General features: G+C 39.0%; 1 protein-coding gene across 2 annotated transcripts in view; it reads right to left on the bottom strand.

The window, feature by feature from the left end:
• Positions 1 to 21,452, bottom strand: part of DTNBP1 (dystrobrevin binding protein 1) — a 127,842-nt gene that overhangs the window by 66,520 nt on the left and 39,870 nt on the right. For both annotated transcript variants that reach the window (XM_055322926.1, XM_055322927.1), the window contains exon 6: positions 15,113 to 15,245. In XM_055322926.1, the coding sequence (XP_055178901.1) occupies positions 15,113 to 15,245 (133 nt within the window). The remainder of the gene's footprint in view (positions 1 to 15,112; positions 15,246 to 21,452) is intronic.

The following is a 21,452-nucleotide window of genomic DNA, read 5'->3' as shown; positions in this document are numbered from 1 at the left end:
CCAAGAGACACTCCCAAATTGTTGGGCAACATCTAAAGCCACTCAGCTCTATGAAAGCACATTCCTTTTTAGGAAACATGAAACTAAAATCGAATGCCACCATCACTAATTTGAACATAAAGTGAAGACCCAGGATGCCCTTGAAAATACCTTGTCAGTTTCAAAGTCTGTTAAACACCTTTATTCTCATGGATGTACTGAAAAATATTCAGTGACTAACCCATGATAACTAATTGATTTTTAAATTATAAAATAAGTGGAAGAATTCTAATACCTTCATATTACTAATTTCTTTAATTCAATTTTTTTAATTGCCCATCCAGTTTCCTTATTTTTTTATACATTTTTTTTAAAAGATTTTATTTATTAGAGACACAGAGAGAGAAAGAGAGAGGCAGAGACACAGGCAGAGGGAGAAGCAGGCTCCATGCAGGGAGCCTGACGTGGGACTCAATCCCCGGTCTCCAGGATCACGCCCTGGCCTGAAGACGGCGCTAAACCGCTGAGCCACCGGGGCTGCCCTCCAGTTTCCTTAAACAAACTACTCTATCATCCATCATTGCCAAGGCAGTGGTCTGTTGTTTCTCGGCATTGTACAGCCATGCCACACCACCTGAAACTGTATGTCCCCACAGGCACAGTGAGTCTATGGCTGATAAGGTAGAAGGTGGATTAAAGGAAGAAAATCATGTATCCTACATCCAAACGTATCTGTGATCCCGTGGTACCACTACAGAAAAGCCTTGCTTGCTCATTTTTATAATTAGCAGTCACGAGAGCTGAAGTGATCAAAGCTCTGAGAGAAGCAAGATTGTTTTCATACTCCACAGCATCCAACCCCAGAGTATGGACAATTTTGTGTGGAGCTAATATAAAGAAAATGAACAGACTTATAAGCATGAGAGACATTGGTCTGGTGTAGTTTTGCCACTCCCTGGCTCTGCAACTCCCATAGTCTAATTTTCCTTGCTGATAAAAAGGAGAGTAGACCTCATCATTATGAGAATTCTGAGTTAATTCAGACTACAGTTTTTAAGGACAGTGCCTGGTACATAGTAAATGCTAATTAAATGCTCCTGTTACCTACTTAACACAATCATCATAACTTAGTTTTTATCTTGAAGATGGTGGTAAGTCTTAATCATATCTGTATGATTACATGTATCATACATGTAATGTATGTATAATCTGTATATTAGAAAAAAATGATGGAAATATAAATGGTCTGAGGGACACGATTATAGACAGGAAGACTAATGAGGAACCTGTCACTATACCTGAGGCTGCACAAAATGTGGGCTGGAAAGGATCAGCGAAAACAGAAAGACAAGAACAGATTCAAGAAATACTGGACTGGCTACTGAGCAAAGATGGCAAGAGAGGGGGAAAGAAATCATGACAACTCCCATGTCTGTGCAGTGGGTAGACCTGTAGATGGCAATGCCTTGTTGAGGTAAGAAAAGGTCAAGTGCTTCAGGGAAATATAATTTGGGACAGGCTGCTCCTGAGATGTCTGTTGAGATGTCCAGATGGCAGTTGATTCTGTGGACAAGAAGAGAGATCTAGGGCAGCCCAGGTGGCTCAGCGGTTTAGCACCGCCTTCAGCCCGGGGCCTGATCCTGGAGACCCGGGATTGAGTCCCACGTCAGGCTCCCTGCATGGAGCCTGCTTCTCCCTCTGCCTGTGTCTCTGTGCCTCTCTCTCTGTCTTTCATAAGTAAATAAAGTCTTTAAAAAAAGAGAGAGAGAGAGATCTAAACTGAAGACAGTGATTTGATTGTGGTCACCACGTAGAGGGTAGATGAACCAAGGAGCTGGAGGGACTACCTGGGTAAGGTATGCAGAATGGGAAGAGGCAATAAACAAGAACAGGGAATACCAACATTAAACACCTGAAACGGAAAACTAATCTAGGACAGAGAAGCAAACTTGAGATGATAGTGTTGCAGAAGTCAAGAATAGACAGTCCTAATAAGTCAGGTTAATAAGGATTAATAAGTCAGGTTAATAAGGATTTGTCAATGGACCTGGCTTCCTAAGAAACTAAGGAAAAAAAGATACAAATAAAATATTCAAAGTACATCATGGGTTGTATCTCTATTAATATCTTCATATCACACAATCTTTATACAATCTTCTTTATTAATATTTTAACCAGTATGCCAAGCATCTTGTCCATTCATTTGAATGAATAAATAAATCTTTTTAAAGGTTTGCTTATGAGGTAAAATAGTGTTTTAACTTTTCTTGAAGTCAGTCCAGTGTTCATAATTTTAGGGGATACATTGTTTTTTAAATCCATGTAAAAGCACAGAATCTTGCTATCAAATGATAAGTTCTCTTCTGAGTTCATATTTGAGAGCTGTAATATCAGGCTCTATTTTCTCCTCCTTGAAGTAATATGTTATTTTATATGACAGTAATGCACTTGTCTGGTATCAGCATAAGGAGAAGAGTTTGTCATAAACAAAACATGGCATGAAACTTCCAGAGAATAAGGAAAACACTGCTCACTTTGGAAGAGAATGTACCTCTTTGAAATCCAGTAGTTAATGACTGAATGCCCTTTGAAACGATGGCAGTGCCAATTCTCTGAGCCAGAAAGAAAACTAGAAATGATAGAAAGCAGGTAGAGAGATCACAGAGAAATGGGGCCAATATAACCATGTGAGAGCACAGCCCAAGAGGGTTTGGGTACAGGAGAGAAGAGGAACACTCCCTTTCTGGTTGCTGCCTTTGCCCTGATTTTTCTGGCCACTGACCACAGAATGAGCAGATAGGGCAGGCTCCTAAGCATATCTCTGCTTGTCCCACCTCTAGAATCCATCAAGAACTCGAGAAAAGTAAGAGAAGCAAAGGGCCCTTTTAGCCACAATCACCTGAAGACTAAAATAACCGGTTTCCTACTTCTGAAAACATCTCTGAAAGAGAGTAACCGATGAGGAGACATAACAAACTCCAAAGTGGTACTGGGCCATGCAAGATGTAAATTATTACTGTGAATTTAGCAAAGTGATTCTAGAACACTGAAAGTTATTACAGACTCTGTAAGTTACAGTGCACAAGCTACAACCGATCAGAAAAAGGATTACCTTTTTTTTTTTTATAAACCCGGGATAATCATATTTGTCTGAATTTCAGTAAACCCTTTCTCAAGGTTGCTGTATTTTTAGTCTTGACCACTCTCAACTGCAAATATAAAATTGAAGTTTTTATTATCTCTCTTAAAACATCTTTACAAGGTCCAACATATAGAACTGCATTTGTACAACTGGGAGAAAAAGTTCAGGAAAAGAATACTGTAAACCAATTTGAGAAATATTATTTTTAAAGAATCAAGACAGAACATGAGCTTTTAATGTTGATGGCAAACAGATACTCGTTGTTCAAAATAAAGCTTGAAGAACTTAAATATCAGTCCTGAACTATATTTACTGTCAACCCAAGTATCTAATAACCTGTTAAAATATTCTAGCTACATCTGTTCTTGTGACTATGTATAAAGTCTAAAACTGTCAAGATTTATTCTCTGACACTTCAGAATAAGAATTTGTTGAATTCCTTGCCAACTCATAAGCTTAGGTTTCATTTTCAAAGAAAATGTAAGATTTGATTACAAATTCATGAACCCCATAAATTCATAGCTTGCTAGCAAGAGGTCACTGGCTCAGCAGGTGTGATGATTATAGTGTAATAAATACAATAATTTACTATCAATTAACCACCTGGGAACCATCTAAAACTGGCATCTAATAGGGAAGTAGGAAGAATAAGGAGAAAAATCGAGAGACAGGTCTGGGCCTTTTTTTCATCTTCCATGCCTCTAAATATTCTAATTAAAGATTACTCAGCAAACATGGAGATAACCAAGTTCAGAACTTACAGAATAGTTACAATAACTGGCTATTTTAATGCCCTTGCCTGCTAATTCTAACATCCATCTCAGTTCTGAACTGCTTTTGATTGGTTATCTCCATGTTTGCTGAGTAATCTTTAATTAGATGCTACACATCGTGATTTACCTTATTTGGTGCTAGATATTTGTGTTTCTTTACGAATGTTCTTGAGCTTTGTTTTGGGATACAGTTAATTTCCTTGGAAACAATCTGGTCCTTTCGATGCCTACTTTCATGATTTGTTAAACAGCTCTGGAGCAGGACACATTTGGGGGCTAATTATACCCCCCCTACTGAGAGAAGACTTCTGAGTGCTCTTCCCGATGCCACATGAATCACAAGTTTTTCCAGTCTGGCTGTTGAGAACAGGCCCTGTGTTAACAACAGGAACTGTTAGCTAGTCCTTTGTGGGTTTTTTTTTCCCTGCTGCCTCCAGGAGTTTATTCACATGCATTATCAGTGCTCTGCTGGATATTCAAGGGGCACCCTAGGCAGATTTCCGGGATTCTCTCTGTGCAGTCCTCTCTGGGACTGTGTCACCGCACATGTTTGCTGTCCTTCAAGGACAGACTTCTCTTCTTTGCCTGTTGTCCAGGGTCTTAAAAAGCACTGTTTTGTCTGGTTTTTTGTTTTATCAGATGGGAAAGTAAATCTGGACCATGTTACTCCATCTTGGGTAAATACAAAATCCACTCCCTTTTTGTCAAAGCAATGCCTAAGGAAAAAGTTCTCCTGATCCACTTTCCATTCAGCATCCAAACCAGACTCCACTGCAAAACCTCAGAAGCTAGTTATTGACTTTCTGCACATCTCCTTTGGATGAGGTACTCTGGACCCTCTCTTCTGGTTCCAGAACCATCCTCACCCTGTAGAATGCCAATGGATTCCTCTGTTCTATTCTCAGCAAGGCCCGGCCTGTGTGCTACACTCCTGCCAAGCCTCCCACTACTAGCATTCCCCATTTCCAGAAAGTACAGGCCAGACCTATGCTATGGCCCTCTACATGTCTGGGTTAGTTTGGACAGTCATTTCTGGAAGCTCAGGAGCTTGGCAGATTATTCTCTAGAATGCAAACTGGTCAAATACTACTACAGGTGTGTTATCATGCCTCAAATATATCTCTGACACTTAGCTTGAAAGATTTTTTAAACTTAGTCTACAGGTTACCAAAAAACACAAACAGAAAGAAGAGCATAGTTCCTTAGCATCAGATGTAATAAAGTAAAAGGAGTAACTTTCTTGAATTATGCACAATCACTAAATCCCAATAGAAGCAGTGACCCCCACACAACCACCTACAAAACAGAGTCTCTAGGAGATAATACCCAAGTTTCAAAGTCTGAATCAGTGAAAAATGTTTCTAGAGTTTAGTATACCCCTGAGCAGACAAGCCCGACAGAAGATTGTTAAAATTATGAGTCATTTATAATTAAGTGTACTAAAATCACTTGCTTCTTCAAGCTGGAGCTATTTTCAGAGAAATTCTGACACTCTGCTGCATGCTAAAGAAAACAAAGGATCCAGAAATTTGGAAATAAGAGATACTTTAATAAAGGTACATACACACTTATGTATGATTTTGAGGATAATTATTGTGAAAGAGTTTTAGTAAGCATTCTAAGGAACATAATGGTGGCCCTGGAAAGATTAAAACATTCTAAGTCTGAGATCCTACAGTTCTTTTTAGCTCTGAATCTTTTTTCTCTTAAACTTAGCTAGAGCTCAGGGGTCAGGGTTTTTGTCCCTATTGCTTAGAACTGTGTAATCATAGACCCTTACATAGCTGCCCTCACTCCCATTCAGGTCCTAGTTCTCGGGTGCCTTCTCAGAAGAGCATTCCCTGCTCATCCTGGCCACAGTAGGTACCCTCTGCCTCACCATGAGAACATTACCCTGGCTTATTTTCTTCAAATCCTACATAATCATCAGAAATTATGCTTTAGGGATACTTGGATGGCTCAGCAGTTGGGTGCCTGCCTTTGGCTCAGGTCATGATCCCAGGATTTGGGATTGAGTCCCACAATGGGCTCCCTGCAGGGAGCCTGCTTCTCCTCCTGCCTTGGTCTCTGCCTCTCTCACCCTGTCTCTCTCAGGGATAAATAAATCTTTCATAAAAAAAATTATGCTTTATTATTAGGGTGCCTGGGTGGCACATTCGGTTAGGTGTCCGACTCTTGGGTTTCAGCTCAGATCGTGATCTCAGGTGGTGAGATCAGGCCCCATGTAGGGCTCTGTATTCAATGCAAAGTCTGCTGGAGATCCTCTCTCCCTCTCCTCCTCCTGCTTGTTCTAAAATAAATAAATCTTTAAAAAAAATTATACTTTGTTCCACATTTGTCACCTATTACTCCCCAAGCACTATAACTAAAGATGTAAATTGACTGCCAAGTCCATTTTTTTAGCTGCTAGTTAGACAAACATGTGTAATTGGTTTTAAGTTCTTTATTTTGGCTCCCGTACAAAATACTAACTCTTGTCAATTATGCTCAAATAAAAAAGAAAACAAAAACAAAATATTAAGTCTTCAACTCTTCTTACCTGACGAACTGTTTATTTCCTACAGCAAGGAACCCATGAGTTAGATGTATATGGCTAATTATCTGACAACTTAGCACTGGTATCAGTACCTGTCTTCTGCCTATAACCACATTCTGTCCACAATATGATGTTTTACTATTTACCATGGCAAGGTCTGTCCCTGTCTATAAAAGGTATCAGTAATAGTTATATCACTTTATATGCAGAAGTTATTAGATAGAAAAGCTATTTATGGGTGTTTTCTCTCTACAACTATATAGTTCCTTGTATGTCACTTTCATTAGCTCCCATTAGATGTCCTTCTTCATTGCAGAAATACCTGGGTTGAATTCATTCAAATATCTTTCAAGGGCAGATAAGAGCTCTGGGGATCTTCCCTAGGAATGTTCTGAAGTGGTGTGTTTCTCTCTCCCCATGGTGAGAATCACTGCCACAGTAAACCACCATTACTGCTGGGAACAGGCCCTGTTCTTTTATAGAGGGCAGGAAGCTATTTTCTGTGTTGGAAACGCACATCAGATGTATGACAAAATATCATATATCCATTCTCAACTACAGATGCATTGGTATCAACACCTAGACTGATTCTGTTCTACCTTAAAAGAAAGAAAAAAAAAAAAGACAAGTTTGAGGAGACTGGGGATCTTGTCTCTGATGCTGGGCTCCACACAGGTCATTTCCTGCTCCTCAGTTTCCTCCTTAACTCCAATCATCGCTGCCCTGCACTCCACAGGCTCTTATATAAGCTAAGTTAGAAAATGCCTCGGAGCCTATTGTAGAGACTGTTAGCACAAGAGGTACATAAGAATTTACCCTTCATCCCTTACTCTCCCCATCCCATCCAGCTGTCTACTCCAGATTTTCTGGAAATCTGCAGAGCATGCATTTTGTTTTTCATTTTTATTTTTTAAAATAAAATAAAGGAGGTTGGAGGTTACATAGCGCGCGCGCACACACACACACACATATATATATATATACATTTTTTTTTTTTTTTGAGAGAAAGAGTGCATGCATGCATGTATACTGGGAGAGGGGCAGGGAAAGACGGACAGAAAATCCCAAGGAGAGTCTGACATGGGGCCTGATCGCACAACCTTGAGACCATGACCTGAGCTGAAATCAGAAGTTGGGTGCTACGGGTGCCTCGGTGGCTCAGTTGCTTAAGTATCTGCCTTCAGCTCAGGTCATGATCCCAGGGTTCTTGGACTGAAAGCCCTGTGTCCAGCTCCCTGCTCAGCAGAGTCTGCTTCTCCCTCTCCCCACTTGTGTTCTCTCTCTCTCTCTCTCTCTCGTAAACAAATATATATTAAAAAGAAAAATCAGAGACTTAACCAACTGAGCCAGCCAGGCGCTCCAGCATGTAGACATTTTCAATACCTTTCCCCCCATATAGCTAATCTTTTGTTACCACGCATTATCTTCTTTAGGAGCAAGAAAAGCCATCAGTTTAGATTGTAGGGCATCTGGTTAAACACGAAGGTTTATATAGTTAAATGAAGGTTTATTTTTAAGAAACTCTTCCCCGTGAATCAGATAACAAGTTTAATTTGGGGGATGGACCAATATTTGAAAATTTCTCAGCGTTATAGAATACAGAGAATACCAAGTTACAGAATTTTAATGTGTATTACACACAAACTGGTTTATGAGCAAGCTAAGAGATGCTGAGTCAAATTTCTTTACTACAGGAATTCCCAGAACTTTGCACTGACATGTACTACAAAGCTCTGTGAGGCAAACACAGGACAGTGTTTCTAGAACTTATTTGATCATGGAATGTTTTGTCAGTGGCAATCTTCTCAGTCTAGAGTGTTTTTTAATTTGGTTTTTGTATTTATCAAAATAATGCATGTGCATTCCTTAAGTCAAATGGTGCCCACAGGGTTTATTTATGATGAAGATCAGAGATCTCTGCACCTTTCTGTCCTGCTTCTCACCAGAAGCCACACTCCATTCTTTCAGCTTTTCTTCTGGTAGTTACCTCCATTATTTCCAAGTAATATGCCAACACTGATAATTACTCGTTTTCTTCTATTTTAAATGCCACATATTGATTTGCTGTAGAAGCACAAGATTAGTTTCCTTAAATCCCTCCCTCGTACCTGGCAATACAGCATGCTTCTCCACCATCTATATCACAACTCTGGCCTAACACCACATTAGCTATTACAGAGTTATATTAATGCTGTTTATGACAGAGTCATACGGTGTTTTATTTTCTTGTAAAACTATGTTTCCCCTTAGTGTTAACAGTTGCCTTGTTTACCCCATTTTTAAAACATCATACCTATCACTAATTCATCATCAGACCTGCCATTGGAGGTTATAAAACTCTCAGTGTGATCAAGTGTATGACAACTTCATTTTTTTTCCTTGGAAACGTTGCTCTAGGAATCCTCCAGAAGGACTTCCTTCTTCACTCTGATTCCTCACCAGACCTGTTACAAACTTCTCTTCGCCATCCCCCTGGGCATTCCCGTTGTCTCTCTTCTAAACTGCATGGATCCTCACTGCAATTCACGTCTCTTCTGTGTCTGTTCTTCCTTCTCCTTGGTTTACTCCCTTGTCGGTGGAGTATATCCTCCTGCAGTTTCCTGATACACGTGCACATGAACAGAATCTGAGCCCCTGGATGCCTGGAAATTACCATTTCCTCCCACTTGATGAAAATGCTGCTACATAAATGTAAAGCGAGAATCATTTTCTAGTTCTAGGTGCTGCTGAAAAGCTCAAGCTCCTTTTGATTCCTGATCCTTAATATTAAGATTTTTCTGAAGACTTTTATGATCTCTATATCTAGTGTGGTGAAATTTTTAAAACTATGCATTGACAATGGATCTTTCCCCACTCACTTTGTCAGATACTTGGTGGGCCCTTTCAAACCTGTTCATATTATCCAGTTCTGAACACTTATTTGGTATTAGTTCTTTAGTAAATTTGCTCTTTTTTTCCCTCTTTCTGAAGCTTCTCATAGTCCGATGTGGGACTTAGGAATGAATTCCCTAATTTTCTCAACATTCTTAGCTTCCCTTATCTCTGTGCTCCTTAGATAGAGGCCAAACATGATCTCCCAATGCTTCAGTTGAAGTTTACTACTTCTGCTATCATATATTTTATTTCTAAGAGCTCATTCTTGTCTCATTCTTTTCCACAGCATCCAGTTCATGTCTCATAAATGCAAAATGGTCTCTTACGAGGTGGCCTTGTATATATGGGGTTATTCATTACAGTGTCTGTTTGTGCTTCTTCTCCCCTCAGTCTCTCCTTCCTCTGTGTGTTTTTAAAAAATTATTAATTTGTATATTTTCTGTTTATTTTGGTCACTTTCACCTTGGAAGCTTTCTTCAATTGGATATTATTCCTCAGCTGTCCATTCATATTTAAGAGTCAAGCACCACGAAGCTGATTAGAAGTCACGTATATAGCGTGGAGTTCAGCATGGGGGTGCTAAGATGCAGACCTGCTGTTTCATCAGACCATGCCCCCAAATATCCATATGGCAGGTCTTTTATCTTGGGCTGGTCAATTTCTCAGATGAGCCTTCCAGTATTCTGCACAGGGGATGTACATCTGGCTGCTAGAGTTCTGGGAGCCAGTGAGGAAAGAGGCCGCAACAGCCCTACTGTCTGATATGCCGACTTTCACTTAACATCCCCCATTTTCAATATTCAGTTAACCATTAAACAACATAGGTTTGAATGGCATGGATCCACTTACATGCACATTTTTTTTCAATAAATATAGTACTGTAGATTATTTTCTCATGATTTTCTTAGTAACATTTTTTCTGTAGTCTACTTTATTGTAAGGATATAGCATATAATACATATATAAAAATATGGTTAATCAACTGTTTATGTTATCAGTAAGGCTTCTGGGTCAACAGAACAGGCCTTGGGAGAAATTCTGGAAGAGTCAGAAGTTATATACAGGTTTCCAACTATGTGGGGTTTGGTGCTCCTGACCACCATGCTGTTTAAGGGTCAAGTATGGGGATGCCTGGGCCGCTGAGCGGTTGAGCATCTGCCTTCGGCTCAGGGAGAGATCCCAGAGTTTTAGGATCTAGTCTCACATCGGGCTCCCTGCAGGGAGCCTGCTTCTCCCTCTGCCTATGTCTCTGCCTCTCTCTGTGTCTCATGAATAAATAAAACCTTTAAAAGAAAAAAACAAAAGGGTCAAGGGTGGCAGCACCTCTACCTGGCCTCAACTGTGTTTAGACTCTAAGTATGATCCCCTCTCCAACCTTCTCTGCCCAGCTGTCAGCTACCACCCATCATCTATCTTCCGCCTCCAAAATGTTGGTAACATCTCTTATCTACTACCATTTCCTCTTATGGTCTTTCTGTTCTTTTGAATTATAACTTTAAAAACAAGTATTTTATTATCATTTTCATAGAGTTACAGTGAAAGTAAGTGGCTGTGTTCAACCCATTGTGTTATATGGAATTTTCATATCAATCAAAACAATTTTGGCGCCATTACATGAGCCTTCATCATGTTACCAATTTTGATACCTTAAGACTGAATAGAAGTAACCAAGAAAGAATTTAAAATGTAAATAAAACATTACTGAATAATGTTATATGCCTTTCTTAAATTATTTTTTTTTATTTTTTTAAACATTTTATTTATTTATTCATGAGAGAGACAGAAAGATAGAGAGAGTGAGAGGCAGAGACACAGGCAGAGGGAGGATCTGACCCCGTGCTGGGAGCCTGACATGGGACTCGATCCCAGGACTCCAGGATCATGCCCTGAACTGAAGGTGGTGCTCAACCGCTGAGCCACTAGGTCCGACCTATACATGGTTTTTTAAAGATAATTTTGTTCAATTTACATTTGAATAAAAGTGTACCACTTTCTCAATGTTGTCAATCCAAATTATTTATACTATAACGAAGTATTAACCAACCATATTTATGTATACACGTGTATGTGTGTGTAAGTATAGCCTGGCTACATATATTGCTTCAAAAAGATTTCTTTAAAAAAAGGACTTCATCTTTTTTTGTGCCGAATAAAACAGGTTAAAATCTTCAGAAAGATTACAGCTTATAAATAGTATTAGGCAATGTTTCATATTCAATATTTTCACTATTTTGTTGAGGAAGTTAAGTAAAACTGAGAATTATGAGTGATTCTGTGAGCTAAATATACCTGGCTTTTATCTGACCCTTAAAAACAAAATACAACCGTTTCTTATTTTCCATAATCCTGTAAGGAAGTACCATTATATCTACTTTACAGATAGGAAAGCCAAAGACTGGTCATTTGCCAAAGGTCATACAGGCAGCAAATGGCAAAAAGGGAAAGCTAAGGTTTTCAAGGACTTACCACAATAGCCAAAATAAACTGTATTTGTTAATAATTTTGAATGAAAGCCATAATAATCATTTCAGGATTTTTAAAAAAGGCTTTAAATCACAAGGCTAATATCTCACTAGATAAGTAGATGCAAAATACTTTGGCATTTATCGATAAAGATTTATTTTATAAAGATGCTCTAAGTATTAACAAACACATATCTACATATACATAATTCTTTTTTGTAGATGATTTAGAAATTCAAAGTACAAGGTAAATGTCTCACCTTTAAAATTTCTCACCAAAAACACTTAAGTTTAAAACTGTTATGACACTTTACATTAACTTGAGTGTCCTTGAGAAATAGAAAGTAAATTTTATAATTTTTTAAAAATTTGGCCTGTTAAAGAATGAAATATTTACCATTGTTTTACCTATAGATTTCAAGCTACTGATTATACACACTGGAGTCCTTAATCCGCATGCTATTTTTTCTTACGTATTTCAGAGTAACAAGCACTTACCAATAAGTAAGTTTATCACATCTCAGTTTATTTTTAAAAAGTAATTTTTGTTGAGAAATCCTTCAAATGCTAGTCAAGAAGGTTCTAGATTAAGGAAAGCTTTACAACAGGATAACACACAAAGGAAAATGAATGGCTTGCACCCAAGTTAGTAACCACCAGAGCCAGGACATGGGTCTTCTGACCCCAAGGATACAGTCTTTCCTATGACACAATTCTACCTCTCAGAAGACAAATACTCTGTCAATTCAATTATGTGGAACATGTTAAGACCTGTCAGTATATTTTGGCTTTAACTTAAATTGCAGGCAATGCTGCTCTCCAAACACTAAAATTAATTTTCATTTTATGACATATAAATTATAATGCATTAATTAAAATATATTTAGGTCACTGGGTGAAATGAAGAATGATATAAAACCTCATAGTTCCAAATCTTTATTTTTTCTCTCTGATCATCTTAGCTTTTGAAAACCTGAAATTTAATTTTACATACTACGGATCGGATACCATGTTTCAAATAATCAATATTAACGTATATGGATAGAAAAACCACAACATTCATATAAATTCTTGTATTTAGCTAAAAAACATAACTGGTCAAATATAGTATACCTATCGATTCAGTTATATAAGTAATCATACAAGTCAGCCAGTGCTGGCCACTTGACAAAGCATTCACTGTTTGCTGAGCATTATTCTAAGCATTTTACCAACTGAATCCTTAAAATAACCCTATAAGGTCCTATTATTATCCCCATTTCACAGATGAGGAAACCGTGTAACTTCTAGGGTTCACATGACCTGTACTTTTGCTGCCTAATTTTCTTCAAAAATTTCGTTTAAAACTCTAAGCCCTACTATGCTCCCTGTAATTTACTGTATTATAAACAAACTTATTTACATGATTAACACCTCCACAACAGTATTTCCCTACCTTTTCAAAATATTTTTTTTTAATTTAAATTCAGTTTGCCAACATATAGTGTAACACCTAGCTATTTTTTTCATTTAAAATTGCAGACCTGCTGAACCATCTCTAACTCTGCTTCTTGTTCCAGGCAAAGTTCTTCATCGCTCATACTCCTTGATTCAGTCTGAAAGTCCCTAGGTCCCAGTGCTCATTCACTCATTCAAAAGTCCTTTCTTTGACAAGGACTCCATTCTTTTTTTTTTTTTTAATTCAATTTGCCAACATATAGCATAATACCCGGTGCTCATCACATCACATGCCCTCCTTAATGCCAGTTAACCCAGTTACTCTATCCCCCACCCACCTCCCCTTCTACAACCCTTTGTTTCACAGGGTCAGGAGTTAGAAAGAAGACAAACCATGAGAAACTCCTGATCCTGGGAAACAAAGAACTCCATTCTTAATGCTGCCACACACCCTCCTGTAATCTCTGTAGGCAAATGTAATTTACAGAAAGCACCTCCAGAAAAATTCATATACTTACAAACTTCTGTGAACAATTTTATCCTCAGCCCCCTTGGGGCTCCTTTTGAAGCTCTTCCATGTAGAGCCTGCACACAACCCACCCCCACCCTCAACCAGCCTTCTCTTAAAATGTCTCTCCCTGAACTGCCCATGTCAGACTTGCCTGGAATGCCTGTCTATGGCAAAACCATCGGAATTAACTTGGGATTTGGGGCTGTCCAATGATGGAGCTCAGGAGTCTGTCTGCATTTTAAACACTACCCATGTGATTCTTATGGCCCATTAACATTTAAGACCCAGCCCTTGGAACACATAGATCTGACTGAAAATTTCCGAATACTCAGTTTCATCTCCACCCCATCCTTTGGCATTATTCTAGAAAACTATGACATCAATGTGATAATGTACAATACTTACCTTTCTTTACCTTCTGTATGCCAGGGATCAGCACTTCCTGTCCATGTCAACAACCCACTCCTATACTGCCACAACCGAGATCCAGAGGGACTCAATTTAGCAATAATCTTAAAATCAATAGGGTACTCAGCCCAACCAATCTTTCTTCCTCTCCCTCCAAATCTGCTCTTAGGCATTACGCTCGACTCCAATCCCATGCCTTCCATTTTCTTACACCTATCACAACCCCCCTTCACAGCTCTACTCCCTGCTCTCCATGGAGCAAATAGACTGTCTCAGGCACTCTCATCAGCTACCATGGGCCCCCATGGACCTTCCAAGCCTGCTGAGGTGGCATTGCATGAGCTGGGATGTTGCAGTCGGTTTCACAAGCCGGCACCCTTGGGCTTCTCTTCTGCGTCCAGTTCATATCCACCCCATGACAATAGTCATGATTATGACTGATACTTGCAGAGCACTTAATGCACTTGATAACTCTTATCTCATTTAATCCTCACAAGAGCTCTATGAAATGGGTAGTATATTATTATCCTCACTATCATATCAGCAAGACACATTGAGGCTAAGAGAGATCAAGTAACTTGCTTAAAGCCTCATAGCCAGTATGTGACAAAATTGAGATTCGAACCCCATGAGCCTCTTTCCCCAGCCTGGGCTCAGGTTCCTTTTCTTCCTGCTCTAGTGATAAAGGAGGCAAAAAAGCAGCCCAGGATATGCCACCTGGAGAAAATTAGGTCAGGGCTCCTGCTTTCTGGGAAAGCTTGGCCTGTTGCTTTGCTCCCTTCCACCTTTTATCCTAGCCTCAGCTTTACAGAACTCATCTCCATGAAACGGCAACAGACAGTGGCACCAAAATATATATGTATATAATGGTCATGTTCTGGAAAGCTTATGAATGAGCTTTATATGTTGCAACCTTTTGTCTTTTATCGGCCCAAACTTATAAAGAATGACATGGAAAATGAATACTGTTGACCAGTTTTTCAAACTTACCTCTTATTTTTCTTGTAAGTTTCCAATTGTTGGGACTGCATATGTTTGTATCTTTCTAATTCACACTGTCCACATAAGTCCTCCAAATTCAGCAGGTGGTTTTCCACTTCCTCAAAGCTAGCCTCTAAATGAGCTGAACATACATAAGGTCCAAAAAATACAAACAAACAGAAAATCAGAACTAGACGATGGAAAAGAAAGCGTCTGAAAGTTAAAAGTTTAAACTGTTAAAACTATTTTGCATTTAATACTCTTTATTAAGCTTTCGTGAGGCAAAATAAAATACACTAACTTTAAAATGTACTTCAAATGATCTTGAGTTTATTTTTATATTTCAAACATTTATAAGATGTAATTTTCCAAAATACTTTCAATACTCTATTAACCAGGATGATGAAAAACAGAGCATCATGATTAATCTAATGGGATATCCTAATGATCCCATATACCACGTGAATAATCAATTTTCAAATGAGAATACAGCAAATTAGAATTAATACAAATTATACCAAATATAATTTAAAATTTGAGATTCCAAGGTACTTCAGCAGAGCCTAAGCTTTGCCTTGGCAAATGATACCATCAGTCTTCAGAAGTCACTGCAGAGCTCTACAGATACTCAGAAAGCACAGGTCACTGGAGGTGGTGGGGAAGAGACTCTGCACTACCCACCATGCCACTGTGGTCTGCACTTGCCTCTAGACCACAGAGCTTGGCAGCTTTACCGCAACATGGAGATCATGCAGTCAAATCTTCCATTTGAAAGATTCAAGACCAAAGCCTACAGAAATTAATTCTGTGCTTTGTCCAGGGTCACCTAGGTACTGAAGGGCAGTTGGGAATCAGTAAAACAGTTCTTCTGACACTACGGTAATTCTGAATTGGTAGGGTGCTAAGTGAACCAAGACTTCATAGTTGTAGAAGTGAGGATTGGTTGTTTCCTCCAACAACTGAGAAGTTTTAGAGATCAAAGATTTTAAAGGACTCAAACAGCACTGTGGCCATTTACCAAATCCCACCTGTACCAGACACTGGGATACAAAGATGAAAAAGGCAGTCTTTGAGTTCAAAGAGCCTAAGGTAGAGGAGAAATGTATTTCAATAACAACACAGCCTGGCAAAGTGAGGAATGCAGTGCTCAGGAAACTCATGAGTGGTAGCTAACAAAGACGAGGGAAATGAAGGAAAGGTCCAGTAAGAGACTGACCCCAAAATCTAGAAGTCTCAGCTGCCCAGTGGGGAAAGGAAGGGGCAGCAGAGCAGGAGCACACTAACTTTGGAGCTTTCCAGTCCTGGTTTCACATAAATAGCTAAATACAATTACAGCACGTCTAATTCCTTCATGTGCCCACTAGATTTCCACATGACTCCAAAATAGCTTATGTAGCATCTGGATGAGAAGTAAATTCCTCAAATTTCAACCTTCAGTTTTAGGTTTATTAAAATCCGAATTTTGGCCTGTTGGTAATCTTCGATACAAAGATCTGACTAAAAATCTATGCTATCTATAAAAGCTCCCTCTTCTATTTGGTAGGCCCTAGGACTTACAGACATGGATTTGGGGGGAAAGTAAAATTTTACTGAGAAGTAAAAATGTGATGACAGTTTGGCGCTCCTCTTCAAAGACATTCCAGGTACTCACATATACTGATAGGTCACTGTAAACCAGCAAGAGGGCTGTAAAGGGTTGATGACAATGCAGTTTATAAGAGTTATGACCCTATCTTCAGGGCCACAAAAAATTATTAATATATATGATTACAGAAAGCCTAACATGAAGCAAAATCCAAATTTCAGTCCATGAAGAATGAAATCCAAGCTTTTTAATAATGACATGAATGGTACACCAAGAGTTTATGTGGGGGAAACAGGCAATGTGATGTTACTATATTCATTGCTGTTTATGTTATTTGTTTTGTTATTACATTAAATGGAAAAATGAGTAGGAGCCTCGGTCTTGGAGCTACTATTACTACTGGCCCCAAAGAAGCAATATTCAGCTCATTCTGTTATAACTAGCTTGACAGGGTCTTAAAAGGCGATCATAGCTAATAGGATTATTTAAAAGGCTATTTCACTTTGATTAGTGATAAGAACTAGAATAATTAAATTTAATATGGAATCCATTTAACTCTAAGCTACTTGGTTCCTGCACTATCATGCGTGTTACATTGTTATTCTTAGCATACCAGGGACTGGTTAGGAGGAGGGCTTTGAAGAACAAGCTTGGAAACCCAGCTCTGCCCCTTAGAATAAGGTGAGACATCTCACCAGTGAAAAAAAGGCTAACTTCACATCTCGTGAAGCTGTCAAAAGGGTCACTAGGGCAAAGTATATATATTTACATGTAAGTATAAATACTAAATACACCTAACTTAACACTTGACAGTAATTTATAATTGACTATTAAAATGCAGAGGAAAAAACTGTATAAAAATTAGTTAAGTTCCATAAAAGTCATTCACTTATTTAAAGATTTTATTTATTTGAGAGAGAGAAAGTACACCCATGCATGCACACAAGTGAGGATGGGGACAGGCAGATGGAGAGGTAGAGGGAGAGAATCGAAAGTAGACTCCCCACTGAGCACGGAGTCTAGTGTAGAGTTCAATCTCACAACTCTTGAGATCGTGATCTGGGCCAAAACCAGACTTGGACTCTCAACCAACTGAGCCACCCTGGTGGCCTATATAAAAGTCATTTAAAACTAATAATTTTGCAGACCAGAAATGATCATGTTGTAAATACCTACAGATCTAACAGACCAAAATATCAATAAAATTTCCATTTTTTCTAGCAGACTTATATACCTATACATTATACTCAAAACTATGTTCTTAGACTTAAGATCCCTTATAGGAGGGCAGCCGGGGTGGCTCAGCAGTTTAGTGCCACCTTCAGCCCAGGGCCTGATCCTGGAAACCCAGGATCAAGTCCTGCATTGGGCTCCCTGCATGGAGCCTGCTTCTCCCTCTGCCTGTGTCCCTGCGCCTCTCTAATGAGTAAATAAATAAAATCTTAAAAAAAAAAAAAAGATCCCTTAGAGGTAAGGGGGATTAAATTTCAAATTATTTTGCTATAAAGAAAATAAGTAATGGAATCAACAATTGTTCTATATTTGAATACATATACATATAAAAATATATCTATATTTACCTTTTTAACTTTTATTTGGAGGGCAATCTCTATGTAGAGACTAGCTCTGTTGGTTGACCAGAAAGCTAATGAGGCCAGGAACTTGAATGAAATGACTTGATACCTAGGCAGGCCAATTAATGTCTCATGGGGAGAAATTCTCTTCTAGATACATAGTAAACTTGCCACCCTAGTTCACTCTTGTGTTAATAAAATGGCAACCAAGTGAAACATGTGACTGGTTTAGTACCAAGCTGGAACTATTATTAAGAAACAAACTGTACATCCTTCTAAATTGACTGACAGCACCATGTTGTGTTTCTGAGTGGCAAATCCAGATCTAAAATGCTTGGAAGACACAGTGGCCATTTTATTGCTACCACTAAATTTGTATTTATGTTCTCTTCCTTTAGAAAGTTGAAGGCTGGGACGCCTGGGTGGCTCAGTGGTTGAGTGTCTGCCTTTGACTCGGCGCGTGATCCTGGAGTTCTGGGATCGAGTCCCACATCAGGTTCCCTGCATGGAACCTGCTTCTCCCTCTGCCTATGTCTCTGCCTCTCTCTGTGTCTCTCATGAACAAATAAAATCTTTAAGAAAAAAGAAAGTTGAAGGCTCCTGAGTACTTTAAGAAACCAGTTTAGGTAGTGCCTGGGCGGCCCAGTCGGTTAAACGTCTATCTGCCTTCAACTCAGGTGATGATCTCAGGGTCCTGAGATTGAGTCCTGCATCGGGCTCCCAGCGGGGAGTCTGCTTGATTCTCTTGCCCTCCGCCCCTTCACCAGACTTGCGCTCTCTTTCAACTAAATCAAATCTTTTTAAAAAATCCAGTTTAACACCTTAATTTACTATTCACAAATCTCACCCCTTCACCCCAGGGCCACAAACTACTTTTTTAATCTCACTGGAATGCCTCTGCTTGCCTGCCTTCCCTCCTCATCTCTGCATCCACACGCCTTTGAACCTCACACAGACCTTATACTCTGACTGATATACAACTATCTTGTGTACTGTCCTTTCTCTTAGCAATCAGTAAGGGTCTTAAGGGTAACTATATGTTTGCATCTTTGTATCCCCTAATACCTAGTCTACTGAATTCAACTAAGAATGGTTCCATCCCACTAAAACATCAAATAATAACCAAAAAAGTGAATGCAGGATTCATGCTCATCTAACTTAAATACTAGGAGGTTATGTTAAAATTTGTGAAAGGATAAATTAAACAAGGGCAGAGAACTTAGAAAACATTAGGCGACATGATAGTATGTCAGACCAGGCCTCCTTTTCAGTGGGGCCCCCTTTACAGCACTAGAAGCAACGGAAATTTTCCATTTTAACTCTTAACTGGCTTGAAATCAGTAATCAAATATAGAAGACCTACACTGACAAAAGTATTCTTCCCTTTTTTATTTAAAAACTTAAAAAACCGGGATCCCTGAGTGGCACAGCGGTTTGGCGCCTGCCTTTGGCCCAGGGCGCGATCCTGGAGATCCGGGATCGAATCCCATATCGGGCTCCTGGTGCATGGAGCCTGCTTCTCCCTCTGCCTGTGTCTCTGCCTCTCTCTCTCTGTGACTATCATAAATAAATAAATTTTAAAAAATTAAAAAAAAAACTTAAAAAACCTCTTTAAATAATTACATGTATATATATATGTACATATATATATGACATATACTCTGACGTATACTATTTTATATTGCATTTAAATGGCAGAAACTGAATGCCCCTGTCACAACCTGCTCATTTCCCATTACAAAATGAATTGCAAAACGAGTAAGTTGGTAACCAAACTTAGAACACTCATACGTAAAATCCCAGCAGGCCTCTGTGGACACAAACGTATCTTCACAAGAAGCTCAAACTTGACAATTTTGCTTGCTGTAACAACAGCACATGTCTTATTTAGTGATCAGTGAGAAGGATAGGTGGAATTTTATTGTGAAAAGCCATGTGGGAATGCCTGACAGCTGTGCAGGAAGAGATCCACAAATCTTTGTGAGAAGACCATCCCAGAGGAAGACCGATTCTGTTTGGAATTTTTCTTTGTGCCATTTGGTTCAAACACATATTGTCTGTGGTGTAACCACATACATTTGAAGAATGGAGTAACACACTAAAATTATTCATACTTAATGAGTGCTTTTCTAACACAACAATTAGCCTCGAGGAAGAAAGAAATCTTTGGTTGCAGATCTAGAGGTCACAGAGGCCAGGTACTACAAGACTTGAAAGATTCTTCAAATGCTTACATTATCCTTCCGTGTAATAAGATAATATAGCAATGATGGTGTGGTAATAAGGAACTCTAAGAAGTACATTATCTTGCAAATTCAAGTATAGAACACACGAGATCTGTGTGGCACATGAAAAGGTGTCTAAAGAGAGTTAATGTGCCTCAAAGGTTTAATCTCAGAAAGTAACCTAAACAATAAAATAATCTAGTTCATGAAACACTTATAGCTGTGGCAGTCAGCTAGGGGCTCTCTCAAATTCCTTAAAGAAAGCAAAACAACGATGTATCAGGTTAGGTCAGATCAAAAGAAAGATACAAACTCAGTAGATGGCTGTCACTCTCTTAAACAGCTCTTTGTTATCTAAGAATTCAGATTCTTCTGTTCTGGGTGAAGAGAACAGTCTTTTCAAAATAGGTCACTTAAAATAAACTAAGCAAGAGCAAAAACTGAGGAGCCCTTGACGGTTTAAACTCCAGTAAAGGAATAGGGTTAGGCTACCCTCTAGTGGAAGTTCAAGAGAATTCAATGAACATTTTACCAGTTTTATGATAAAATGCATGGTTATTTCAGAAGGATGTGCACAGAACCAAGTTGACAACATTCCATTTTTTTCTCCTTATACACAATCTATGAAAGTTCAGAATACTACATTGTTCATCTACTGTTGTAGCTTTGCATTCTACCGATTTTTACAGGACAAGCTAAATTGTGTAACATCCATCCAAACCCTTCTGTCAAAGAACAGTGGTTTAGTTTAATTTTTTTAAATTTATTTATGATAGTCACAGAGAGAGAGAGGCAGAGACACAGGCAGAGGGAGAAGCAGGCTCCATGCACCGGGAGCCCGATGTGGGACCCGATCCCGGGTCTCCAGGATCGCGCCCTGGGCCAAAGGCAGGCGCCAAACCGCTGCGCCACCCAGGGATCCCAGAACAGTGGTTTAATAAATCTGCAAAGGTTAGAGAGACTTC

Source organism: Nyctereutes procyonoides, unplaced genomic scaffold (assembly GCF_905146905.1).
Source record: "Nyctereutes procyonoides isolate TBG_1078 unplaced genomic scaffold, NYPRO_anot_genome, whole genome shotgun sequence".
In the NCBI taxonomy this organism is placed as follows: Eukaryota; Metazoa; Chordata; class Mammalia; order Carnivora; family Canidae; genus Nyctereutes; species Nyctereutes procyonoides.
Note: the sequence above shows the minus strand (reverse complement) of the source record. Positions and strands in the feature narration are given on the sequence as shown.